This window comes from Oryza glaberrima, chromosome 6, assembly GCF_000147395.1.
Source record: "Oryza glaberrima chromosome 6, OglaRS2, whole genome shotgun sequence".
In the NCBI taxonomy this organism is placed as follows: Eukaryota; Viridiplantae; Streptophyta; class Magnoliopsida; order Poales; family Poaceae; genus Oryza; species Oryza glaberrima.
In genome coordinates this window covers 25,516,364-25,542,270 of record NC_068331.1, presented here as the reverse complement: position 1 = coordinate 25,542,270, position 25,907 = coordinate 25,516,364, and the positions used below count along the sequence as shown (strand labels likewise).

Below are 25,907 nucleotides of genomic sequence, written 5' to 3'. Positions count from 1 at the left end.
ATACCCTTAATTACTCCCTTAATCAATCAATGGTCACGTCTACTTCCTACTGTCCTACCACCGGAGACAGTATATGGTACTACATCCGTCTCATTTTAAGTGCAATTGTGTGTTTCATGTACAACGTTTGACTATCCATCTTATTTAAAAAATTTATAAAAAAATTTTTAAAATATATAGTCATAGATAAAGCACTATTCATCTTTTATCATCTTAATAACAATAAAAATATTAATCATAAAAATTTTCAAATAAAATAAACGGTCATGGATATAAAAAAAGTGCAAAACTACACTATTTCCGGGACTGAGGTACTACTACCATGGAAGGGCCCGAAACTATATAGTGCTCCTCATTTAAATAAAAGTGGGAGGATGATGAGGATAAAATGGACAGAAATTTAGATAAAATGTGATTGATGGAATAATTAGTAATCTTAAGTCATAATCATTGATAAAATTTAAACTTAAAAAAACAGATATTTTAGTACGAAGAGATACCTGTTTTTTCGACGAATGAAATCCCACCTTACAAGCTTAGGCACCTAAGTAAATAAGAAGACACTCGACGAACAACTTATTACCATGAATAGTTCTTTTGGTCCATGAATAGTTGAATACGTTAAATTATTTTATCTTTTCTGTTGAAGAAACACTAACATTAGAACATAACAACGTGGGAGATAACTCATAAGAGACTAATATAAACAAATAACTCGGAGAAAAGAAATGTAAAAAGATCCCTTTTTTTTGGCTTGGTGTATTTTTGTCATTTTCCAAATCATAAAATCTATATCTGAGTTCAGCGGAAATGGTTTTCCCCCAAACCTCCCTCTATTTAAAAGCCGGTAATATGCTCGTATTTTGCAACAGGTCAGGCCACTGGCCTTATATAGTTGGGGATTGGTTGGATGGTTATGGGTAGATTGAGAATAAAATACAAGCTAGACCCATATAATTAGGGACTAGCTAGGTGGATGGATTTAGGATAAAATAATTACGATGACTACGGTTAGAAAAGAATGAAAAAATGATGACTGCACTTTTGAGGTAGTAAAAAAAAATAGATTGAGAAACTTTCATCTAATGTGCTGGTGTGCGATGTATAGTGAACAAATGACCAGCTGGTGTGTATATTATGGGTGTGTTTTGTTGAGCTGTGGCTTTTGAAAAAGTAGCTGTGGGCTGTGGCTTTTTAAAAAGTAGTTGTGGAATATGGGCTGTGACTTTTGGAAAAGCTCGTTTGGTTCAACAGCTGTGGCTTTTGGACTATCAGTTCTGCTGACAAGCGGGCCCCACATGTCATACACATTGAAAAAAAAGAAAGAGATGGAGGAGATGGCCATGGCCATCGCCGTCGGCCTCGGGCGGGGGAGGTGGCTCGGCGAAGAGAGCGAAGGTGGCAGTTCGGCGAGCAGGAGGATGAGCGGCAGGGACGAGCGACGGCGAGGAGGAGCGGCGGTGGTGGGGAGGCAGCTCGGCGAGGAGGAGCGCGGCGGCGGTTCGACGAGGAGGAGGACGCGCAGCGGGGTGGAGCCGCGGCGAGGAGGAGCGCCGCCGTCGGCCACCTCACCTCCTTCGTCTCCCACATCCACAGCTGACAAGGCAAAGGGGTGGCGGCGCCGGGAGGAGGAGGCAGCGGTGACGCCGCCGCCGTCTCGTCGCACGACGCGAGTAGAGCGGGCGAGATCTCGTCGACGAGGTGGCGCATGAGGCCGAGGGAGGAGAAGGGGCAGGAAGGAGCAGGGGCCGCGCCGGCATCGGGCGGGGAGGAGTAGGGGCGGCGCCGGCGTCGGGCGGGAGGGCGGCGCTAGCGTGAAGAAGACGTGAGGAGATGGGGAAAAGATCGAACCATTTTTTTTAATGGCATAGGTGTGTAATTTTTTCCCCCAAAAGCAGGTGAAAGCAGGGGGTAAGGGTGCTTTTGATTTGTACTACACCAAAAGCTGGCTTTTGACAAAAGCAGCTGTAGCTTTTGGGCTCTTTGGTTGGCTTTTAGCTTTTGCAAAAGCAAAAGCAGGTTGAAAAGCCCAACCAAACACACCCTATAATGTATAATGTATGGAATAAGTTCATCTAAGGTCCCTTAACTTGTCAACGAATCCGATTTTTGTCCTTCAACCGCAAAACCAGATACAATTGGTCCCTGAACTATCAAAATCGGTGCATATTAGGTCCCTCGGCGGTTTCGATGGCGGTTTTGGCTGACGTGGCGTCTACGTGGCTAATTTTGACTCGGTCTTGATCTGACGTGGCACTGATGTGGCGCTTACGTGGCAATTCGATCCGGAAAATAATAAACCCCGTGGGACCCACATGTCAGTTTCACACACAATAATAATAATAATGGTGGGACCCACGCGGACCCCACATGTCAGTCTAATTAACCCCTCCTCTTCTGCTTACTCTCTCTCCTCCTCCCCTCTCTTCGTCTCTCTCTTGCGCTGGGTCATTCTGATTCTCCTCTTCCCCATCTTCTCTGTCTTCATCTCTCTCCCCTCTCCTCTCTCTTCTCTCCAGTTCACGGGCGGCGGGGAGATGACGGTGTCCGGCTGGAAGAAGGGGCGCGGTGCGGCGGCTGGTGGGAGGGAAACTAGCGGAGAGAAGGGAACCAGCCCGGCGGCGGAGGCAGCGCTGCCGCGGCCATGGCTGCGGACGACGTCAACATCGACCTCGGCATCCTCGGCGGCGGGATGAACGTGTCCCGCCGACCGGCCGACACACGCGCGCATCCTCGGAGGCGGCCGTCCACGTGGGCGGGTGAGGGGGCCACCTCGCCGGCGGGAGAGGGGAGAGGCGGCCGGCTACGAAGACGACCCCAGTGATGATGACGACCGTGCGGCGCGCGACGGAGGCCGATCCCGTGAGCAGGAAGCTCTTCGTCCACGGCCTCGGCTGGGGCACCAGAGCCGACAACCTCCGCTCCGCGTTTATGTGCCTAATCATACAAAGGTAGAAGCAATAGCGACTAGTACTAGCTGACTGGAGTATATTTTGCTTCGTCATCATCATTTGCTTGTGTTATGACGGGGTTGATGAATGAATGAATGATCATTGTTTTGGGCAAGAAAACACCGTTCCGGCTGGATTGACAAGGAACCCATATCGATCTGCTCGCCGCGGCCCATGGAAACCCAACAGGAGATGGCGGCGCTACCTTCCGCCGCCGGTGACTACTAATGGTGGGTGATGCTCGAGCACATTGACGAACTCGAGGTCGACGACGAGGACTCCAACTACAACTCCTGCTTCGCCGCTGCCGACGACACCGCCAATCCCGTGAGTCCATGACGACCTCGCTCACCTCCGACGGCCACGTCGTAAGAGTCTACTTCCGCCTCGAAGCGCCCCCGGCGACGTCACACCTATGCCCCTGGCGGTCACTCTTCTCTATTTCCGCCGCCGTCGTCGTCGTCGGCCGCATCCCCTAGCGCAAGAGAGAGATGAAGAGAGGAGAGAAGGAGAGAGAGGAAGCAGAAGAGGAGGGGTGAGTTAGACTGACATGTGGGGCAGCGTGGGTTCCACCATTATTATTAATGAAACTGACATGTGGGTCCCACGGGGTTTATTATTTTCCTGGGTTAAATTGCCACGTAAGCACCACGTCATACCACGTCAGATCGAGACCGAGTCAAAATTAGCCACGCAGGCGCCACGTCAATCAAAACCACCATCGAAACCACCGAGGGACCTAATATGCACCGGTTTTGATAGTTAAGGGACCCGTTGTATCTGTTTTGCGGTTGAAGGACGAAAATCGGATTCGTTCCTATAATGTATAGTGCACAAATGATATGCGTCTTGTTTATCTGGGCCGTACAACTCTGAACTATGAAGCGTAAAGCCCAATGGGCCAGATCAACGCGGCCCATTTACACTCCACTCTCCAATCGCCGTCCGTTCTACCAAGCCATCCTGGACCATTGGATACGCATCGGACGATCAGAGGTCAACATTTGATCTGGGAGAAGTGGTCAGCGCGCGACCGGATCTCTTTCGCGCCAAAAAAGGAACGCGACCAGCCTCTCACCCAACTGTTCAACCCCCTCCTCTCCTCTCCTCTTTTCCTATAAATTCCGCCGCACATCTGCCTCCTGTTCACGCGAACCCACCACCCATGGCGTCCAGGCTCTCCTTGCTCCTGCTCCTCGCCCTCGTCCTCCCGGCTTCCGGTGATGACGCCGCGGCGGCGGCGGCGGCGCCGGCGGGCGGCGCGTCGTTCAACGTGACGGAGATCCTCGGCCGGTTCCCGGAGTTCGGGCTGTTCAGCTACCTGATCAGCAAGACGCACGTCGACCGCGACATCAACAGCCGCAACACGGTGACCGTGCTGGTGCCGGACAACTCCGCCGTGGACTGGCTCCTCCGCCGCAGCGCCAGGCTGCCGCGGGCGGCGCTCGTCGAGCTCCTCTCCGTCCACGTCGTGCTCGACTACTTCGACGCCGCGAAGATCGCCGCGCTGCCGCCGGGGAAGCCCACCGTGTCCACCACCCTGTTCCAGACCACCGGGAACGCGCGCCGCCGCACCGGGTTCCTCGCCATCACCCCGACGGCCAAGGGCGGCGCCGTCTTCGCCTCCGCCGCGCCCGGCGCGCTGGTGAACGCCACGCTCAAGAGGGTGGTCGCCGCCGTGCCGTACAATATCTCCGTGCTCCAGATCAGCAACTTCGTCGTGCCGCCGGGCGTCCTCACGAGGCCACGGCCGGGGCCGGGGCCGCTGCCGTTGCCGTCCCCGCCGTTGCCGAGGATGAAGCCGATGGCGATCGCGCCGACCCCGGCGCCGGTGCCGGCCCCGACAAAGATGGTGCCGATCCCGCCGAGTTTGCCGCTGACGGATCCGGCCGATGAGGACGGCGACGAGGCGCCGGCCGCCGCGCCGGCGCCGTCGCATGGCAACGCGGTGAAGGTGATGAGTTGGTGGTCAGGCCTTGGCGTGCTCGTGGGGACGATGGCATGCGTGTTCGGTTATTTGTAGGTTAACTAATTAATCTGCTCTATTTTACCGGTTACGTTATATAATTAATCTACAGGTGCATCCTACGTTTTTAGCGCATATGATCGTAGTAGTTGAATTTGAAGAAACAGTTCTCTTTTTTTTTTGTCCCATTTTTTGTTGTTGTGGAGTAGAGACTTGTAATCGCCGGAGAAAATAATTAGCAAAGCAAGAGTTAAATACTTGACGATGGTTCAACCTCTCCCTTGCATCTGAGATATGGAGAATGCATGAATGTAGGGGTGAAAACGGTCACGGAAATTCCCAATCAACTGAGCGCCGTTTCCATATAAGTGGTATTGTTTTTGGCTATTTACAAATTTCGTTTTTTCTAATTTATTTCTGCATCGTATTAACGTCGACACTTGATCTAGCATCGTTTCTGAAGAGATGCTACTGATTCCAACCGTTTTGACCCCTACCAGTTCCGATGGTTTCTGATCATTTATAGACGAAAGAAAAGTACATCTCTCTCCTATAATATAACAATACCTATTAAATACATCGTAATACGAAGCGAGTGCATGTTTTCCTTCGCACAAAGGCAATTATACATTATTAATAATTAAACAACATCTGAAGCCACTCAACATTAAAATTCACTCCATATAATCCAAATGGCAAGGACACCGGCATAGGAGGCACATAGCCTTACGTTGGCCTTGCGTTTGCTGAATCCATTCCTTCCTAGCCGCCTCGAGTCGCTCTTCCCGTTCCCTATTCCATTTCTCTTCCCGTTCCTCCATCCGCATATCGTGTAGTCCTTTGAGGCCGAACAGGGTGACGCCGAGGCCAATATTGCCGGCGATGACGTGCCAGATCGACCCGTGGTCTATCCTTCTCATCTCGGAAGAAGACGCCTTGCCGCCGCCGGACGACGTCGCCACCGACCGCCGCCCGTACCCCTGCACCGTCGCCGCCGCTCGCCGCGCCGCTGACCGCACCACCGACTGCATTTTGTAACGGACGGTGATTAATTCTGGTGAATTAACTCGGGTTAATCGCGCGGATTGAATTCTCCGAAGGTAACTCTCTTGGATTGGATTGCGAGGTGATGGAGAAATATATAAAAGGGAAGACGAACGTCAGAGAGTGTATGTCCTATACGGTTTCGGATTTTCGCCAAAAAGAAAAGAAAAGATGTTTGATTCGTGAGCTGCTCGGACTCGGTTTGGTGCAGGCTTGAGTCAAGCTCGGCTGGTTTAGAGGTTGGAACCGAGTCCGAGCCTGCCATTGTTATTGTGCTCGCGAGCTTGTCGAGCCGAGCTCGAATAGCTCGGCAAGCCTTGGCTTTGCTCCGGGTTCTGGCCCGTTCAATTTTTCATGGAGTAAATTTCATACGACTTACAGATGCAATCAATATTTCATATCCAGTCCATAAATCCATGTTATAAATCCTGAATATCAACAGAATATTGCCCACCGAGTTTTCATTAAGACTAAATTCTCTACACTATATGGTTCAGACAACTATCCAATCTAATTCAAGCCAACAAAATCAGAGGGTTAAGAAGAAAAAAAAAGGGTAAATTGGAACCATGCTATTATAATTTTGCAAAGTTTGAGATATGCCATTGGTATCTCTATGACATGTAGGACCTACATGAGTCAATGACATATGGATCAGGATGGCATATCTCAAATTTTGCAAAATTATAATGGCATGGTTCCAATTTTCTCAAAAAGGAAAAAAAGTGCTCTGTTAGCTACTCCCTCCATCCCCTAATATAAAGAATTTTGACATTTGCTTGTGCTCTATGACTACTCGTCTTATTCAAAAAAAATTTATGCAAATATAAAAAACGAAAAGTTGTGCTTAAAGTACTTCGGATAATAAAGTAAGTCAAAAAAAATAAATAATAATTTTAATTTTTTTGAATAAGACGAATGGTCAAACAGTGCAATAAAATGTCAAAATCCCTTATATTAGGAGACGGAGGGAGTAGAAGATGAATCAAAATATTCAAGAACAAGTTGTATGCAAGGAGACAACAAAATGGGCCTCTCTTAATCACCTTAACTGGAAGGGAAGTTTTTAAGTTTCACTTCACCAATTCATAGTATGAACATATAGGATAATGTGCACGGTCACAGCTGTTCTTCCTAACATGTCCAGTAAATGAAAAAAGAACCACAAAAAGACATGATTTCCTGAAGTTCGCATACCAAGTCAGTAACATTCAATCTCACATGAATCGGGCAGCATTTAACACTTCACATATTTTAATCCATCAATTTGCACTACAGATTTCATTTTGCACCGAGGGGAAGAGCAGATCAAGCACCCGGATGGTCCTCCATGCATGGAAACAGAACATGTTCGAATCAGTGAAAGAAAGGTGATAACCATACATTTTCACCGTCGCAAGGGTAATCGAAGAACATTAGCAACCACCATCAAAGAGCTTCCCGTTCCTCAGCAAGAGCCTTTGCCCTCTGATCAAGTTCTCTATTAGCATTGCCAAGGATGATCAGGGCGCCACAGTTGTAGCCAATGAGGTAGCTCCAGAAGGACCTATCTTGCTGGTTCATCCCAGGAGAAAACAGCTTGACGGTCTCCACTGCCAGCCGCTCACGCTGAAAAAGTATAAAATGAACATGTAGGTCAGACATCCAAAGTATTGAAGTTAGTTCCAACCCAACGTACAATGCGTAAAACCATTGAAAGAAAATCATAGGGAATAGGTACAACCCAATTGAAAAAAAGAACATGACACACCCCCTAACTAGCAAATTCAAAGCAGTTTCAATTTTTCTTGCAAACTGGGATGCCATTCTATCCCAATTTGCAAGAAAAAAAAATTTGTCAGGCTTATCTTAGGCTAGATCATCACGATAACTCTATCACACATTCACACCCTAGTAGCAGTATACTCCAGGGAAAGACACTTTTATCACATCACAAGCCCTATCAAAAGAATTTGTCCTTCAGGCCAAAGCGCAAGTACTATTTACATTAGCAATATGACTTCACAAGATATCCACCCAAACAAAAACACATATTAAACTAGACTTGCCCAAGCGCACAATAGCATTAAAATTGTTACTACCTGTAGCATCGTCAGAACATGCAGGAAGCAAATCAACCGAACTATATTCCGAACCACCCAACTGGAAATCGAATCGTCGCCGAGAAATTCACTCTATTACTACTACTTAACAAGCATACTCAGATCAAGCACCAAACTGGACATCTGATCATCGGTAAGGGATGTTAGATGAGAGATACCACTTCAGACGGGGCCGAGGCCGGCGTGGGGCCTCTCCAGAGGACTCGAGCGGCGGCGGCGATCCGCCCCACGCGGAACCACGCGCCCATGGCCGCCGACGGCGGAGCTCGCCCCCTCCGCCGGAGCCCGGAGCGGAGGGGAGAGAGGGGTGGGAGGAGGTGGAGACGGGAGGGGAGAAGCGGAGCGACCGAGGGATTCCTCCTACTAATGGACCGGCCCACAAGTCCGCTTCCAAAGGCAGAGAATAGCCTGATGGGCCGCGAGTGTAGAGTTCAATGGGCCAAGTCAGCTCATAGGCAGCATTGCCGCCGCCGTGAGGAATAAGTTCACCGGAGGTTCCTCAACTTAACAGCGAGATTTTTTGAGATCCCTTAACCACAAAACCAGAAATCTCCACCCCTAAACTATACAAAACCGTTCACTCAAGGTCCCTAAGCAGTATATATGGGTGGTTTCGCTGACGTGGCATCCTAGTCAGCAAATAAAATTTTAAAATGTACGTGGAGCCTACATGTCAGCTGCACATATTTTTTTTCTTCTCTTTTTTTTTTTCCTTCTCTTCTCTTTTCTCTCCTCTCTCCTTTTCTTCAGCGAGGGAGGCGGCAGCAGGCGGAGCAGCGGAGGGCGAGCGCGGCAGCGGAGTGGAGGCGGGCGCGAGCGCGGCCGCGGGCAGAGAAGCGGGCGGCGGTGCGCATCACGTCGCTGGACGTGTCCATGAGCCGCCTCGCCGGCGAGCTCTCACCGGCCATCGCCAACTTCAAGCAGCTCGAGCTACTCATCAACCTCACCTCCAACGCCTTCTCCGGGAGCATCCCCGATGGCCTCGGCTGGCTCCGGTGGATGTGGTATCTCAGCCTATGCGACAACGCGTTCGCCGGCGAGATACCTGACGCGCTCCGCAATTGCACCGCCCTCAACGTCGCGTACATCAACAACAACAACCTCGATCGTCGGCGGCGTTCCACGGTGGCTCGACGCGTTGCCGAATCTCACGGTGCTCCGACTCAGCCACAACTCGCTCTCCGGCCACATCCCGCCATCGCTAGCGAACCGCACGAAGATCGTGCAGCTCGAGTTCGACCAGAACCTTCTGGAAAGTTCCATCCCCGACGGCTTGTCACGCCTCCTGGCGCTCCGCATGTTAGCCTTGTCGCAGAACAGCCTCACCGGAGAGATCCCGCCGAGTTTCTTCAACATGACGTCGTTGCGAGGCCTCGCACTCGCGAACAACGTGTTCCGCAGCGAGCTCCCAGCCGATCGACGTGGGCGCGCACGGACCAGCACATTCCTCCCAAGTTCTAAACGCAGTTCAAACCATACAAGTGTAAAACTTCATCACCGAATTCGCATTTCTATCTACTCCACGATTCGAACGTCAACTAGCGATAGCACTGTAGTCTGTACCACGAGTTCACGACCCGACACCTCCAGGCTCTATCCCTAACCCGAGTAACAACCAAAAGAACCCACCAAACCTGGACATCTCGAGCGATTCCCACACGGATCTGCGAGGGCTAGCGAATCTATCGACACTACATAAATCAGAGTAAGTCCAAAGAAGCACCTTGCGGCGGAGGTGCTCCTTGGGGATGCCGGAGACCATGCTTATCTCGCCTGGCTTGATCTCGACGAGGGCGTCGGACGCTGCCGCAGAGAGCATCCGCGTGGGCGCGGGAGACGATGAGAGGAGCCGTACGCCGACCGATGACGGTGGCGCCTAGGAGTTCTTGGACAACCTGACCAACTGCAACGCCTTGGCTGAGATATTCCTCGACGGCAACATGTTTGCCGGCGTGATGTTGAGCTCCGTCGTGGTTCCATCCGCCATTGGCCGATTGGCGACCTCACGCAGCTACTCAAGCTCGACCTAAGTGGCAACTCGCAGCTCGCTCCGCGCCGCCCGCCGCCTGCCGCGCCCGCCTCCTCTCCTCCTCTCCCGCTTCTTCCCCACGCCCCGCCGCACCCGCATCTGCCCGCCTCTCCGAAGAAGAGAAGAGAAAAGAGAATATGCAGCTGACATGTGGGCCCAAGTACTTTTTTTTTAAAAAAAAGTTGCTGACTAGGATGCCACGTCAGTAAAACCGGGCAAAAATACTGCCGAGGGACCTCCGATGAACGGTTTTGTATAGTTTAGGGGTGAAGATTTCTAGTTTTGTGGTTAAGGGGTCTTAAAAAATCTCGTTGTTAAATTAAGAGACCTCCGGTGAACTTATTCCCCGCCGTGAGGGCCTGCCGATCGCTGGGCTTTGCCGGAGGCTTCGTGATGGAATAAGTCCACTTTACGTCCTTCAGTTTTACGTCAAGTTCAAATCACTTTCCTGAACTGCAATACTAAAAATCTTTAACTCTCATATTGTAAAACCAGGTTAAATAAGACCCTGAGACAGTGTGGATGGTTGCTTTCGGCTTATATGGCATCCTAGTCATTAGAAGAAAATGATTAAAAAGAAATATGGGGCCCACATGTAAGCGGGTTGTCTCTCTCCTCTCCCTTTTCCTGAGCTTGCGCATTTTCATTCTCTCCGACGGCCCCTCCATCACACACTCACCGTGATTTGTCGTGGACATGGTAATGCAGACGCACACGAGGGAGCTCATGGTGTCTCCGTCGGGTCACGTAAGAGAGAGAGTGAAGGGCCTTGACATGTGGGTCCTGCATGGGTTCCACACTAACTTGCCTGGGTTGGTCGTAGTCAACTCGTTATGTCAGTCGAAACTAGGTACAATGCTATCTCTGGACCTAAGGTATTCCCACATTGCATGTTGAAGAACATGTTAGATCTGGTATTATGGTTCAAGGACGTCAGGAGAAGGGAGCAAAAGTGAACTTATTCCTTTGGCAGTTGGGTGCGTTGGTCGGTTAGTGGAATGGTGGCCCAACGGCTTCGTTGCATTGCAGCCTGCAGCTGGTTTGCTGGAGTTGAGCCACCGAACCGGTCTACCATTTTCGGCTTTTTATCGATATAAAGCTTCAGCTCGCACCATTGAGATTCTTCTTGTTCATCCTAGACGGCGAAGCGTGCAGTCAATAGTACTGTCACAATGTCAACGAATCAGTCTCTCCCCACGTTCACTGATTGGAGTAGGTGAATTTATCAATTTGGTAGGAAAACGATCATGGGGACAGGTGATCAGACATTTCGAACAACAGACGACCACCTGCCTGATTTTTGTTAACCAACCTATTCCATCACAAGCGACAACCACCCGACGAAATTTCTACTCCTCCCTTCCAAAATATAAGCGCATCATGATTCACAGTATTAAGAAATTTTTTATCCAATCCTAAACTCTTATATTCTGGGACGAAGGTAGTACTTCGTAGTACCTTGTTAATTAATGTTTCATCTATACCACACATGATAATAAGATAATAAAAACCGAAATAACCCATGCTTCGTATTACCTTTCTTAATGTAATTATTTTTTACTTTATCTATTCTTAATGCATTTATCATTTTATTACACAAACTTCAATGCAATGATTTTTAAAAACAAACTTATTTTATGATGAACAAAAGAAGAAAAAGAATATTCTAGAGATGGAGATATTACTAGAACCTAGATTTTTTTTTTTAAAAAAAAAAACCGCTGCGCGCTTGTTACTACTAGCTGCATATACATTCATCATATCCCGTCATTTGTCTCGCCGCACACGCTTTTTACGTGGACGTGGCATACCGCCAAAGCCGAGCATACGCAGACGATGTTGGAGACGGAGGAATTCACGCGCGCCGACGAAACCGTCGTCGTCACGCTCGAAAGGCCAATCAATACCAAACCAAACCCCTGAATGAGAACTCCGATCCATCGACTCACTCAATCCAGTCGTCACCCCAGCTCACACGCACGACTCTACGCTATCCACATTAATTACGACCAGAAGCTATCAGTACTTGTCCAAGTAAAAATAATAATAAGAGATTTTAGAGAAACGGAAAATTTCTCTAAAATACTATCTCTGTCCCATAATAATTGTATTTTTAGGATTTGCATTTATGTGAAAACAATTGTCACAATAGAGTACTAATGGTTTTATTAATCACTTCTCATTTAAATTTCTCCCTATTTTACCCTCAACTACCCTTCCACTTTTACTTATACACCATTTAATAAGGGATATTATAGTTTTTTTTCTCAAACCTTAATATATGATAAACAACCTAGAAATATAATTTATATAGGACGAAGGTAGTAATAATTATGTAAGAGCATGTCTAAAAATTAAGCATCATCTTTTGAAAACTACTCCGTAGTACTGTCTCCGTCTAAAAAGAACTCAACTTAGTATTAGATTAGACGTTTTCTAGTTTAGCGTACCTGGATATACTCATGTCCAGAAAATGTCCCATTTATTAGATTTTTTTATGGAGGGAGTAAATACGAAGTGCAATGAAAATTGAAGACAACATAAACGCGCTGACGTGGCACTTCCCGTCGCAGTCAACCCACCGGTTCACTCCGTCTCCACTGCACGACCAAGTCTCACCAAACCCGACCCGCGTCTGAGGAGACCGGAAAAGCCCCCCCCCACACCGCCACGTGGGCCCCACCTGTCATCCACACGGACCTGTCCCCCACCAACCCCTCGTCGCCGCCGCGGCGGTATATTAACAAACGCTTCGCCTCCCCCCAATTCCTCTCTCTTCCTCTCATCAGTCAAGAGCGGAAGAGCTCGACACATCTCTCCGATCCCCATTTCGCCTTCTGCTCCGGTGAGCTCTGATCTGACTGCGCGTGGGGGGAATCGATGGGGTCCATGGCGGCGGCGGCGGAGGCGGCGCAGGAGGAGGAGACGGTGGTGTTCCGGTCCAAGCTCCCCGACATCGAGATCCCCAGCCACCTCACCCTGCAGGCCTACTGCTTCGAGAAGCTTCCGGAGGTGGCCGCCCACCCCTGCCTCATCGACGGGCAGACCGGGGCGGTGTACAGCTACGGCGAGGTGGAGGAGCTCTCCCGGCGCGCGGCGGCGGGGCTGCGGCGGCTCGGGGTGGGGAAGGGCGACGTGGTGATGAGCCTCCTCCGCAACTGCCCCGAGTTCGCCTTCACCTTCCTCGGCGCCGCCAGGCTGGGCGCGGCCACCACCACCGCCAACCCGTTCTACACCCCGCACGAGATCCACCGCCAGGCGTCGGCGGCGGGCGCCAGGGTGATCGTGACCGAGGCGTGCGCGGTGGAGAAGGTGCGCGGGTTCGCCGCCGACCGCGGCATCCCCGTGGTCGCCGTCGACGGGGACTTCGACGACTGCGTCGGGTTCGGGGAGGCGATGCTGGACGCGTCCATCGAGCCGCTCGACGCCGACGAGGAGGTCCACCCCGACGACGTCGTCGCCCTCCCTTACTCCTCCGGCACCACCGGTTTGCCCAAGGGCGTCATGCTCACCCACCGCAGCCTCGTCACCAGCGTCGCGCAGCAGGTGAGCTCTAGCTGCTGCTTCGCCATTGTTAACCAATTTTTCTTCCACGGCGTCGAATTTTCCGGGGATTTCTCTCACTTTCTGCGCTTCGGAGTGGCGTCTCCCCTTTCCAGCTTGGGATTTCCCCTTTTTTTTATCTCGTCTTTTTTGTCGGCGCCAAGCGAGTGATCATTCAATTCACTCCTCCTCATCAAACCCCCTGTCAGCCACATGGGTCCCACACATGGTCCCACCTGTCAGCCACATATCCCCAGCTGCGTCAAGATTCGTGCCGGTGACTGGATGGCGCTGTCCGTTAATACATGCATCGGAAAATGTTAAGAATATTTCGTTTCTTAGAAATATAGTTATATTTGTAGTTTTTATGTGCTAAATTATTTTTTATCAAAACTCAAACAACCATCTTAATGCTTATTGGTGGTTACATGAGAGATAGTTAAATTCTTGCTTGATCTAAATGATAGTAAAATAATCTCTTATTTTTTTTTCGACCTACTAGAGAGTAACTTACTAGTACTAATAATGTTGAAAATTGTGAAATTTGGTGCAGGTGGACGGGGAGAACCCGAACCTGTACTTCAGGAGGGAGGACGTGGTGCTGTGCTTGCTGCCGCTGTTCCACATCTACTCGCTCAACTCCGTGCTGCTGGCGGGGCTGCGAGCCGGGTCGGCGATCGTGATCATGCGCAAGTTCGACCTGGGCGCGCTGGTGGACCTGACGCGGAGGCACGGCGTCACCGTCGCGCCGTTCGTGCCGCCCATCGTGGTGGAGATCGCCAAGAGCCCCCGCGTCACCGCCGACGACCTCGCCTCCATCCGCATGGTCATGTCCGGCGCCGCTCCCATGGGGAAGGACCTCCAGGACGCCTTCATGGCCAAGATCCCCAACGCCGTCCTGGGACAGGTGATCCGCTCAAACTAATATGCCCTTCACACACTGATCCATTCAATTCCCTTCCCCAATTCCTAAATTATAGCATATGCTTATTTGTCTCTCTTATTAACACACAAGAAATAATATGTGAGTAGAACTTTGATATACGTATCCTTAGTTACTCAAAATCAAAACCAAGTAAACTATGATAAAAAAACCCACAAAATTAACTTTAAAATTAAGCTTTTAAAATTTAAATTTTAACGCATAAGTATAAGCATAGGCGAAAAGATAAGGTTATATCTCATGCCGCTTTCAGTTGTGAATGCCATGCAAATATGCGATGCAATGCGCGTCGGCAGTACAGTACCTGTTGGTACAAGGCGATATATGGAATCTTGGATGGAATCCAGTGGTTGCTATACATGCTACTAGAGCTTAGGATTGCATATTATTGAGAGAAATTTTGATGAGCAGTAGGTGGGTGGTAGTGCGTCGAAGCTTTTGGCTCCTTTTGTGGCGCGAAAGGCAGAGGAGAATCGTTAGTGGCCGGCTGGTTACTTGGGGTGTGTGGTAAGGCGACGTCTCAACAGATTGGAAGCGAAATGGGCGACCCCCTTTACGCATCGAGGCCTGTAGGTGGGGTGTGTGTGTTCGCGTTCCACGGGCGCTCGATCGCCGGCCAGGACAAGTGTGGTGAAAGGTCGGAAGCACACGCCAACTCCATGATTTCGGTTGCTGTCTCCTTAAGAAAGCATTTCGGTTAACTACCTTTTGTTGAGATCTCTGGGTGGACAAGCCCCCACACCTGATGGCTGTGCTGTGCAGTGAGCACCACCCGTTGTGTTCGTTTGTGTGTGATGTTTCACCTCACTGCAATGTTCACAGTGCACCGTGGGTGACACTGACACTGATGTGAAATTTCTGATCCTTAAGTGACTGAATCGCTGAGAAATTCACTGCATTTCGTTTTTTTTTCTTTTTCTGACAGGGGTATGGGATGACTGAGGCTGGACCTGTGCTGGCCATGTGTCTGGCCTTCGCAAAGGAGCCATTCGAGGTCAAGTCCGGCTCGTGCGGGACAGTCGTCAGAAACGCGGAGCTGAAGATCGTTGACCCTGACACCGGCGCCACCCTTGGCCGGAACCAGTCCGGGGAGATTTGCATCCGGGGAGAACAAATCATGAAAGGTAGTATATCACTTTCTTTTTTTCCTCTTCATATAATCATTGGTATCATCTCGGCGAAATCAATCATTCATCATCTTCCCCGTGTTTATGGGCACGCTAGTGCGTGTACTACTACTTAATTCAGGGCCGTTGCTTTGGAGCGTCACTAGCCGTTAATTAAGTCAGTCACCTAAGAGTGTGGGTTTAGGTTTGTAGTGTTATGACCTGATGACATCATTATCACACCTTTTTTTTGGCTTAATTAACTTATAGGATAGGAACCTATAAGCATGTACAATAGCAGACTATTAGCCAGCTATAAATATATTTTAATGAGATAAAAGATGAGAGAGAAGAGCAGCGGGCTACAGATCTGTAGCCAGCTGCAGTACAGATTCCAAGACGCAATGTGTGAATGATAGGTAGGACTATATATTAATAGTATAGTAAGCAATTATTGTATGAATTGGCTATTAGATTAGCTATAGATGAATTGGAGCTAGCAGTAGGCTATATTATTAAACTTGCTCTAATGCGATGAACCTTGTTCACTAGTCGTGACCAATAAAAATTTCTTTGCCTTTGCTTATAGGCCTAGGTAGCATCGAAATATCGTTTTCTTTATATAGTCTGGTTCCAATTCCATGATTCCATCACACAATTATTGGTCTCTTTTCTCCCAAATAACTGTTCATAGACATCGTTTAACTTCCGGGAATTGCATATTCTCCAGTACTTTGAGAATAGGAACGCCTTGTCATCAGTACATGTGTCCTTTTCTGTTGGAACTGTACTGTTACAGTGGCTCTACCTTAGTTTCTGTAGCAAAGAATAGACTAATCTAACGTTTCATGTAGTAGTTGCCACCAATTTTTTTTCTCCCTTTCGCAAAGCCGCCCTCTGTTGCTGTAGTTGAATGCAGTTTGGTTGCTCCTCCTCCTACATCCTAACTACTACCACGTATTCCCTTCCAAGACACGATTAGCAAGCGGGAGCTAGCAAAGCACATGGTTGTTGGTATCCAGCTGATATGCAGGCACGTTGGTAGCAAATCATCCTCAGTTCGCGGGACAGCTCTCATCATGCAGGCAACCACTACAATGTTCGCAAGTAGAAGCTGAATCAGCAAGGGAACTCTTAACCCTTTTGATGAGATTGAGATGGCAAGAAGCTACCGTTATCCTGCAACACATCTTGACCAATGCTATCACTATTACACCAAACTTGGAACCACATAGCAACCTTGTCTGGTTCTCACCTTCCTGAGCCTATCTCTTGATTGCTTGTGTGGAGAAAGGGTGAGCACCTATCCTGACCTGCTTATGTCATAGTCAAAGGTTGCTACCTGCTTGGACGTATGTATGCAAGGTGTAACAATATTATATGATTCTAATATGGTAGATCTAGTAATATACTAGTACTAGATTAAAAGGCAATTTGTGGCACATATCCATCCTTGGGTGCTGAAAAATTTCCTAGTTGCTATTTATATTTCTTTAGTAATCGAAAGCTGTACCTCTCAGCTGTTACCAATAGTGCGCCCTGCACAAACAAGTTTCTACTCTCCGATATATGGCAGTCAACCATGTTTACACTTTACAGTGCTAGGAGTAGAAATACTAGACAAATAAAAACTTCAAGTGTCACCATACTAAACTGAACTCTGGCACACGATCCAAATTTTGGATCAGAAAGCTACTCTTATCTGTGATTTCGGATCTTTGTGGGGGGAGTAAGTTCAGATCTCTGATTGCGTGCAACCATATTCAATAGGAATTCCAGAAGTGCAACCATGAGTTAACAGAGAATCGAGGTTGGCATATTCTAGATGGTCCATCCATACTTCATAGCTTGCATTTATTGATTAATCACACATTCAAGCTGCCCATGTGAGAGCATTTTCCAAAGGGATCTACGAAAGTCTCAGCTTACACTAGTACTCCAATCCAGAACACTGTATTTCCATGTAGTCCTCAAACTCCTCATTAGCTTAAGTTGGATGTACCATTCTTTTCTATTTGGAAAAAAACGATTAACACAACAAAAGGAAAAGGAAAAACTTTTCATTTTTGACAAGTTTAATTGATACGGAGTACAACACTATCAGTTTTTTAGAGCCACTATGCAACTGGACACTAATTATTTTTCCGTTAGCGAATTGTGTTCCTCCGCGTCAGCGGTATGCATTGAATCTATATCATGGCTACAGGCTGTTCTATACTCACTACCCATGTGCACTTTACCACTTGGGTAGGAATCTCCACAGTTATCATTTCTGTTCATTTATTTCAACATCTCTTCTTTGCACATTGAAATGGCTCCCTTTTGTCCTTTCAATGGAGGAAGTGCTGGTTTGTCCTTCAAATTTTTTTGCAAAAGATATCTGTCCTATTTCAAAGCTATAAATAATCTACATTACGATTATGAATAGACTAGTATAGCGAAGCACTAGGAGATGAATACTATGGTGCTTTCGGCGCCAGCTGTCTGAATGTGACCTGAGGAGAGATATTTCTAAGAATTATCCAACAATTCATGGCAAGATAAATGCCCGGAAATAGTTCATGGTGGTTAGTCTAGTTTGCGACCTTATCAACAGGTTAGCATATGGCTATCAAAATTTAAACCTGAAGTTGACCATCGCTAACACACAGTAGTGTTTCCATCGAAAAATTTATCTACTTAGACTCTTTTTTTTTTTTATCTTACTGAAAACTGTAATGGAGGCTGCACTGGTATATGCTCTGGCTTATACGAGTGAACAAGTGCACCTGAATGTCTGAAACTCTGAATGCAGCCATTTCATGCCAGTGATCGTGCCTGTGATTTGCAGGTTATCTGAATGACCCGGAGTCCACGAAGAACACCATCGACAAGGGCGGTTGGCTGCACACAGGAGACATTGGTTATGTTGACGACGACGACGAGATTTTCATTGTTGACCGGCTCAAGGAAATAATAAAATACAAGGGGTTCCAAGTACCTCCTGCGGAACTTGAAGCTCTTCTCATCACACACCCTGATATCAAGGATGCTGCCGTTGTACCGTAAGTTGATCCATGCTTAGATGAACAGAAGGTCAGCATGTTCCATCACATCAGAGGACTAAATTCTTATTGAATTCTTGCAGGATGATAGACGAAATTGCGGGTGAAGTGCCGGTTGCATTCATTGTACGGATTGAAGGATCTGCAATCAGCGAGAATGAGATCAAGCAATTTGTGGCAAAGGAGGTAATGCTTAGTTTATCAATCTCTCCATCTACCGCTTTATGGTTCACATACAAGTAATCACTAGTCTATAGAAGCCATCATATATTCATTTATGCTTAGAAAACAGTACTCTCTAACAAGTTAAAGCTAAATCATACATCATGCAGAAGCATAGAAATAATTGGATTGGTCCATATACCAATGTTTCACCGTTATAAGCATCATAATCCAGATTGTTTTGAACAACATCACAGGTTGTTTTCTACAAGAGGCTCAACAAAGTTTTCTTCGCGGATTCAATTCCGAAGAGTCCTTCTGGCAAGATTCTCAGGAAGGACCTCAGAGCAAAGCTAGCAGCCGGCATCCCTACCGATGATAATACACAGTCGAAAAGCTAAATCTGATAATATTTTTTCCTCTTTATACACCAGTTTCAAAAATCATGTAATATTCTTTATGAAATGGCAGAAATACGTATAGAAGGGCCATATGGTTCAATTCTTTTAGATGGCTAAGTTATACTTTGTTTGTATGCCCGTTATGTGTACCGTGTCATGTATAGATACCTTTTTTTTTTCTTTTTGAATTTTGACAACAAGGCTGATTATAATGTATACCACGTTTCAATTAAAATATTCTCTTCATTTGTAATTCAAATTGCACGTGTTCTTACTGCTTACTGGAACCTGGACATTATGTGAGAACTAAAATGTTCTGACTTATGACAGAAATTAGACTTGTTTGGACTGTTAGTGTTGAATGAGATCATATTTTGCTTGCCTTCGTGCAGGAATTTTTATCATCAAATACAAGTGCACTAAAGACTTGATAAGTTTTCATGCACATACCAATCATGCTAACCAAAAGGGATGAATTTTAAAAGAACAGCATGGTTAAAACAGGAAAAGGAACAGCATACCCAACACCCTGTTTGATGAAGCAGCCACCTCAGAAAGTAGCATCAGAAAGCAGAGCATCAAGAAACAAATTTACATATTGCATCATTGTGATTGCGATATCATAGTTTCACTAGGACAAATGAGATGCTAGACAAGTTGGGAGTACTACCTGAACTGTGCACTCCACCAATTGATGGAATGGACTGAAAAAATCGATCAATCCCAGCAGAGCAACATACGCACTAAGATCCAACTAATACGTGCAGCTACCCTTCAAATCCTGCATAAACAACCTTCTCAAAATGTTCAGAGAAACGCAAACGCATAGAGAAACACATGCAGCGATCCATGAATGCAGCACTGACCAAACAAAATGGGGGGAAAAGGAAAACAGCTGCTCTCTGAAGTTTCTGAACCTATGAAGAGCAGCAGCTAAGAACACACCACCTTTGACATAGTCATAGCCACCGATGCAGAGCCCATGGCGCCGGGGAGGACATGGCGCGCTCGTCCGTGGCGACCATTCTTAGTGCCGAGCTGCCGGGGGATCAACGCGCCAGCGGAAACATGGCGGACTCTCCGAGCGAGCGGCCGCCGTAGCCGCCGCCGTTCTCCAATCTCCGCCATCCCCGACTACCTAACCTCCCCGGCACGGTGCCGGATCGACGAATTTCCCGGATCCCTCGGCTCGCCGGAGCTCCGCCGCCACCGCCGCCGCCCGGGGGGGGGGGGGGGGGGGGGGTGGGGAGTCGGAGATAAGGAGGGGAAAACGAAAAAAAAAACACGAGAGAAGGTCGGGAAAATCACAGCCGCACGCTTGTCTATCCAACGGTTAATAGAGAGCAAATGCTGGAGTTTTACAAATAGCACCCTGTTTTCTTGCTAGCGATCCAAACATTTTTCAAATAACACCCTGTGTTGTTCTTCTTGGTCGCTGCCATTCGTTCTCCTGGTTGGTTGGGAACTCATTCCCTCCGAGCGATCAATTAGCACAGTATTAACTATTTTTATAAAAAATAGATTAATATAATTTTTTTAAAAAACTTTTTATATAGAAACCTGTGACGCGGTTTTAAAAGCGTGCGCACGAAAAAAGATAAGGTGAGTTAGGAGGCAAAAGCTAGCTCGCACGTATGCGTTGCCAACGCGCACGCGGCGGGATTTTTCCTCGGTGACACGTACTAACTAATCCTGTTAGTTAGAGATAATAACGACAATTAATGTTAGATTTTTTGTGGATAGCTTTTGTTTAACAGATTGAAAAGATTGAAAAGAAATTTATACATGGGGTCAAATTTTGAAAACTTTTAACCCAGATTTGAAAAATTTTAACTCAAAATTTGAAATTTTTGAAGTCAAATTATAAAAACATTTATCTTTTCATCTTAAATTTGAAAAACTTTTAATCCAGAATTGAAAACTTTCAACTCAAATTTGAAAACTTTCAATTCAGAATTTGAAAACTTTCAACTCAGAATTTGAAAACTTTCAACTAGAATTTAAAAACTTCCAACTCAGATTTGAAAACTTCCAACTCAGATTTAAAAACTTTCAACTCGAGATTTCAAAACTTCCCACTCGAGATTTGAAAATTTTCAAGTCAAAACATTTGAAAACACGTGTGTTGAAGATTAAAAAAATAATCAGAAAAAACGTAAAAGGGAAAAGAAAAAAAAAGAAAAATCACCGACAAAGAAAAAGGAAAAAAATCGCTTAGGAGGGGGGGGGGGCGCAGTTGGCGCGTGCGCGCCCATTAGCCACCCCCGAGTTGGGAACCATGGGTACGGAACTCAGCCTGATTCCAACAAAAAGAGAAAAAAAATCAAATAGCCCCCAGTTTTGGACGGCTGCTGATGGGCTCATGTCAAAAACAATTCACGACGACAGCATCACGAGGCACCGAAGCAAATTAAATCAACCATTTCTTTACCTCTGGTGGTAACTGAACTGAACTTAGTTCTGTTATCCACAACAATTTCAGTGTGTAACATTATCACTTCTGCACTGAAACATGCCACAAAGGTTGGTCCTTAATTACCTTACAACCATCTTCTCTACTATTGTTCTTATGAGAGAGAGAGAGAGGAAGCAAAGCACATTACCTATGGATACACTTTTTTGAGAGAGAGGTACAAGAACATATACCTTCTGTGGAGTATATACTACATGTGGATAAGTATTACTCCTAGATGCACTCTAACAAAAGTTAAGAAAAATAAAAGGTAGATATGCTTTACTTGGGTCTATAGTTGGGCTTAATTTTTCTATGCAGCCCAATATAAGAGTACAAACGAAGGCCTAGAGAGAGGGGCGGTGGACAATGTCTATCCCACGAAGGAAGACGGGGGAGGTGAAAGCATGGAGGGATAGAGGCGGAAGAGGTTGCGGGCGGAGACGACGGAGAGGAGGGCAGTACCGACGGCAGCGAACATGGCGCACACAAGGCTACCAGCAACCTGCTCGCAGAAGCGGGTGTAGATGTTGCAAAGCTTAGTCCACTGCAACGCGTGCGTGCCATATAGTGCCACCACGCATGCCTGAGCCGCTGCCACCGTCGTCGCGAATGTCATGTATGCACAACCCTGCCGTCACAACAGAAGCTTCAGGATAATAAGGCAAAAAAATTCTACCTCTATTTAGAATAAACATTTCCTAACCAATTAGTATTTTACACTAAAAGTAGCACTCTCTTATACTATTTCGATGTTAATGAATCTATGTGTCTAGATTCATTAACATCTATATGAATGTGGGTAATGCTAGAAAGTCTTATAACCTTAAACGGAGGTAGTAGCAATGTAGTACGGTTTCATATGCGTTACAGACAAATTTATCTAGCTTCAAATTTGTATAATTAGATACATAAACGAAAGTACTTTACTTTTTTTTTCACATCGCTTGAAAAATGACTGTCCAAAGTTCATCGATTTTTACTCAAAACTGATAATTATTCAAAAACGGATGAAGTATTAATTCTCTAGGCCATATATTAGGGACATAATAGTGAAATATCCAGGAACGCTAGAACAGTGTTATATACTCCTACCTGATTAATTTTCCTCTTGCTTATGACTGTAGCTGTGTTTGTTAGCATTATGCAGGGCCAAAGGGACAGGGCCAGGGCTCTTGTTGCCCAGCAAAGCTGACCATCTCAAGGTGTTGTTCTATAGTTTCCCTTGAGCAATCAATGTTCTCTGTCCTACAAACGACTATTATCAAGAGATGCAACATTGAAGAGTTGGTGATGATCAGTACACCACCGCCTCTTTAATAACCAAAAAAAAAGAATATGGGTTTCCATTTAATGATGCAAAAAACAAAATTAGAATATGGGTTTCCATTTAGTTGTTGCAGAGATCACTAGTGAAGCAAAGTGTGTTTCTTTTTTTATCAACTTTTACTCTGACCTCTTTGGTAGAAATGATTTTTAGAACTTTCTGAATTGAAATCCTCAACAAAAAGAAACATTTTCCTTTGTATTTTCTCTTCTTATTACGCCGTGTTTAGTTCCCAAATAATTCTTCAAACTTCCAACTTTTCCATCACATCAAAACTTTTCTACACACACAAACTTACAACTTTTCCGTCACGTCTTTTCAATTTCAACCAAACTTTCAATTTTAACGTGACCTAAACACACAGCTTTAGTAAGAGTCGCAATAGCAGACTTTCATGGAATTGGTAGAAACTCCTAGACCATACTAATTTCTAAAGTGGCTTTTTAATGCATTGATGGAAGCATATAATTCCATCTCACACGGAACAACCATCATTGATCATGATTTTGATGTGCATAAATGAAAGCACCGATGCAGTTGCAACTAACGCTCTTTCCATTTTTCTGCTCAGCTCAGTTGCTCAGTGCATGACATATATTTAGCACTAATTGACAGAGATTGTACCACCTCCATGTAATTAATTGAGACTAATATAAAGCTTCCATTATCTAAAAGTATTTAGCACGATTTTTTTTAAAAAAAGAGAGTTTTTAGCTGTAGCGAATTGCAGTAGCATATCACTGTACTGTACTTGTATAATTACTAGTAGTCTCTATCTGAACAGCTAGTGTACTTACTGTACTATTTTTGAAGCAACAGCTAGTGTACTTGACACTCCTAGTACAATTACGGTACTGCTACGCTACCGTGTGCTATAAGGCAAAGGTTAACCAAAATTTAAAAGGTATTACGGTACTAGTACTATGTTTTTAATTATGATAGTAGAATGACATGATAGCTAAGTATCACCGGCCTATTATTATTCTAGAGTGGTTGATCTCTAGCAGTTAATGAGCTGTTTTTGTTACTTAATCATCTTAATGAAATGCGGTCCTCCTGTGTGATCTCGAAAAAAAAAAACTCAATAATGTAGTATTATCTAGCTAGATGCAAGTTGCTAACAGCATTTGAGAGGATGTTCATTGATATCCAAGGTAGGAAAGTGAGATCACTTGGTGGGAGGTGTTTGGGCATGTTTGGTTCACTCCTCCATATTGCCACGCTTTTTTTAAATTAATAGTATGGCTAACAACAATTTATTCATCACATCTTAAACAAGATATATCAAATACATAAGTATATAACAAAACAGTAAAACAAAAGGACAAAACCACAGCTACAACAGTGAACAAAACACTCATCTAAACAACCGTCGTGCTTAACATCTAGCGTGGCAAAGTTCGAGAACCAACCAGACACTCACTAATAGCCTCATTTTTACGCTTATACTACTTATACTTATCAGTCAAAATTTAAATTTTCGATCTTAAATTTGGAGTTGATTTTGAGGTTTTTTCATTGAAGTTTATTTTTCAGTTTTTGCTTTTATATCACTAAGAACACGTACATAAAACTTTTATTTATAAATTATTTTTCGTTTACAAATATGCCGTTTCGCCAATTTCGCTTACTCCCCCAATTAGCGAAACGATGGGTCCGTAAGATCTCTCGAGCTTAACCTGTTGAGTCCTCATGTATTATACATGACTTCCTCCTTAGCGTCCTTTATTTTGTTCTTTTAAATCGATGGTCATTTTCAACCAATACCAAGCTAGAATAAAACATGCAAACATCTTAATACTACAAAATAGCAACCTCATCTTATTCCGAGGAGAGAGATGTATATATCTCGAGTGCTAAGCTAATTAAGAGAGGTTAATTAACTAATTAATTACCTTGTCGAGGAGGAAGCAAAGCCAGGCTATGGCCCTGCGATGCCGGCAGGGCTTGCCGTCGGCGAAGCGGCTGAGGTAGAAGCATCTTAGCAGCTGCAGCAGGTGGTAGCCGGCCGCCGCCGCCGCCGCCATCGCCAACACCCTGCACACGCACACCGGCCGGCGCCGCTCACGATCACCATGGCTGATCGCTTGATGAGATCGAGCAATACACGTACACACGCAGTAGCTCACTCTTACGTACCAGAGGGCCTGGACGTCCTTGACGGTGGCCTTCTTCCTGATGAACAGCACCGTCTCCGTCTGCGTGTTGAGCCCCACCAGCAGCGCCGCCGCCGCCGCCAGCAGCGCGCACGCGCCCCGGAGAAGCCCCTCCGTCTTCGCCTCCGCCGCCCTCGCCGCCGCCGCCGCCTCCATGTACGAACTCATCTTCGTTCTGTCGTCCTCGTCGCCGCCTCGCTCAGATTGAGATCGAGAGCGAGACGGAACGAGGAGGGCGGGGGGTTTTTATAGGCGTGTCGGCTGTGCAGCGTGGTTGAGCATGTAGTTTGAGTGTACGTGGCTAATCTGTGAATTTATTTATAGATCAAAATAAACGGGTTTCGCGAAGGCTAGTCGCTTACTACACACGTAGCTGTAGCAGCAGCTGCGCGAGCGTGACGGGAGGAGGAGGAGGACGTGAGTGGGGGATAGCGAGGTCGGGGTCCGACCGGGCCGTGCGGTTAATGGCATCGTCCAAACGGACGTGACAAGTCAACCGATCGGCCTACATATGCCGGAATGTCCACCAAGAGTAGTACTACTCCGTTTACTGCCAAACAGTAGCGGCCTCGGGTAAAAATGTTGTTTTTGACATGTTTCAACTTAGATTTTTATTAAAAAAATGAATATCACTAGTTTGTTCTTCTGAAAATATTAAGTTTTTTAGAAACACGGTAGTAT

At 46.4% G+C, this 25,907-nt stretch overlaps 4 protein-coding genes and 1 long non-coding RNA gene across 7 annotated transcripts; 2 read left to right on the top strand and 3 right to left on the bottom strand.

Annotated features, from left to right (window-relative positions):
* The first annotated feature begins 4,113 nt into the window (after positions 1-4,113).
* LOC127777682 (fasciclin-like arabinogalactan protein 14) lies at positions 4,114-5,174 on the top strand. The gene has a single exon (XM_052304291.1). It carries the CDS (start codon positions 4,117-4,119, stop codon positions 4,972-4,974), a length of 858 nt encoding a protein of 285 aa, XP_052160251.1. The 5' UTR covers positions 4,114-4,116; the 3' UTR covers positions 4,975-5,174.
* A 1,805-nt stretch (positions 5,175-6,979) lies between these two features.
* On the bottom strand, positions 6,980-8,409 carry LOC127777512 (uncharacterized). Its single transcript, XM_052304119.1, has 2 exons — positions 8,222-8,409; positions 6,980-7,569 (listed from the first exon to the last, which is right to left on the bottom strand). The coding sequence occupies exons 1-2, from the start codon at positions 8,309-8,311 to the stop codon at positions 7,390-7,392; spliced, it is 270 nt and encodes an 89-aa protein (XP_052160079.1). The 5' UTR covers positions 8,312-8,409; the 3' UTR covers positions 6,980-7,389.
* Positions 8,410-12,878: 4,469 nt separating this feature from the next.
* On the top strand, positions 12,879-19,544 carry LOC127776248 (4-coumarate--CoA ligase 4). Its single transcript, XM_052302616.1, has 6 exons — positions 12,879-13,638; positions 14,189-14,542; positions 15,504-15,702; positions 18,515-18,728; positions 18,812-18,914; positions 19,148-19,544. Exons 1-6 carry the CDS (start codon positions 12,973-12,975, stop codon positions 19,289-19,291), a joined length of 1,680 nt encoding a protein of 559 aa, XP_052158576.1. The 5' UTR covers positions 12,879-12,972; the 3' UTR covers positions 19,292-19,544.
* LOC127776249 (uncharacterized) lies at positions 16,318-20,533 on the bottom strand. Of its 3 annotated transcripts, none has more exons than XR_008018145.1 (4): positions 19,962-20,533; positions 18,665-18,870; positions 16,857-18,567; positions 16,318-16,776 (listed from the first exon to the last, which is right to left on the bottom strand). It is a non-coding gene; the product is annotated as an uncharacterized LOC127776249 (long non-coding RNA). The 3 variants fall into 3 exon arrangements; XR_008018144.1 differs by lacking the exon at positions 16,318-16,776 and having other exon boundaries at positions 18,426-18,567; positions 19,962-20,072; positions 20,158-20,533; XR_008018143.1 differs by lacking the exon at positions 16,318-16,776 and having other exon boundaries at positions 18,426-18,567; positions 19,962-20,072; positions 20,240-20,533.
* A 1,164-nt stretch (positions 20,534-21,697) lies between these two features.
* On the bottom strand, positions 21,698-25,478 carry LOC127778056 (CASP-like protein 2C1). Its single transcript, XM_052304698.1, has 3 exons — positions 25,210-25,478; positions 24,966-25,107; positions 21,698-22,374 (listed from the first exon to the last, which is right to left on the bottom strand). The coding sequence occupies exons 1-3, from the start codon at positions 25,392-25,394 to the stop codon at positions 22,117-22,119; spliced, it is 585 nt and encodes a 194-aa protein (XP_052160658.1). The 5' UTR covers positions 25,395-25,478; the 3' UTR covers positions 21,698-22,116.
* Positions 25,479-25,907: the final 429 nt, after the last annotated feature.

Bases quoted from the DNA above. Each gene is read 5' to 3' on its own strand.
- LOC127777682 (XM_052304291.1), top strand. From the start codon at position 4,117: ATGGCGTCCAGGCTCTCCTTGCTCCTGCTCCTCGCCCTCGTCCTCCCG.
- LOC127777512 (XM_052304119.1), bottom strand. From the start codon at position 8,311: ATGGGCGCGTGGTTCCGCGTGGGGCGGATCGCCGCCGCCGCTCGAGTC. The intron at 7,570-8,221 runs GTATCTCTCATC...ATACTTTTTCAG, and splicing joins CCTCGGCCCCGTCTGAAGTG to CGTGAGCGGCTGGCAGTGGA.
- LOC127776248 (XM_052302616.1), top strand. From the start codon at position 12,973: ATGGGGTCCATGGCGGCGGCGGCGGAGGCGGCGCAGGAGGAGGAGACG. The intron at 18,729-18,811 runs GTAAGTTGATCC...GAATTCTTGCAG, and splicing joins AAGGATGCTGCCGTTGTACC to GATGATAGACGAAATTGCGG. The intron at 18,915-19,147 runs GTAATGCTTAGT...ACAACATCACAG, and splicing joins AGCAATTTGTGGCAAAGGAG to GTTGTTTTCTACAAGAGGCT.
- LOC127778056 (XM_052304698.1), bottom strand. From the start codon at position 25,394: ATGAGTTCGTACATGGAGGCGGCGGCGGCGGCGAGGGCGGCGGAGGCG. The intron at 25,108-25,209 runs GTACGTAAGAGT...GTGCGTGTGCAG, and splicing joins AAGGACGTCCAGGCCCTCTG to GGTGTTGGCGATGGCGGCGG. The intron at 22,375-24,965 runs GTAATTAATTAG...TTGTGACGGCAG, and splicing joins TTTGCTTCCTCCTCGACAAG to GGTTGTGCATACATGACATT.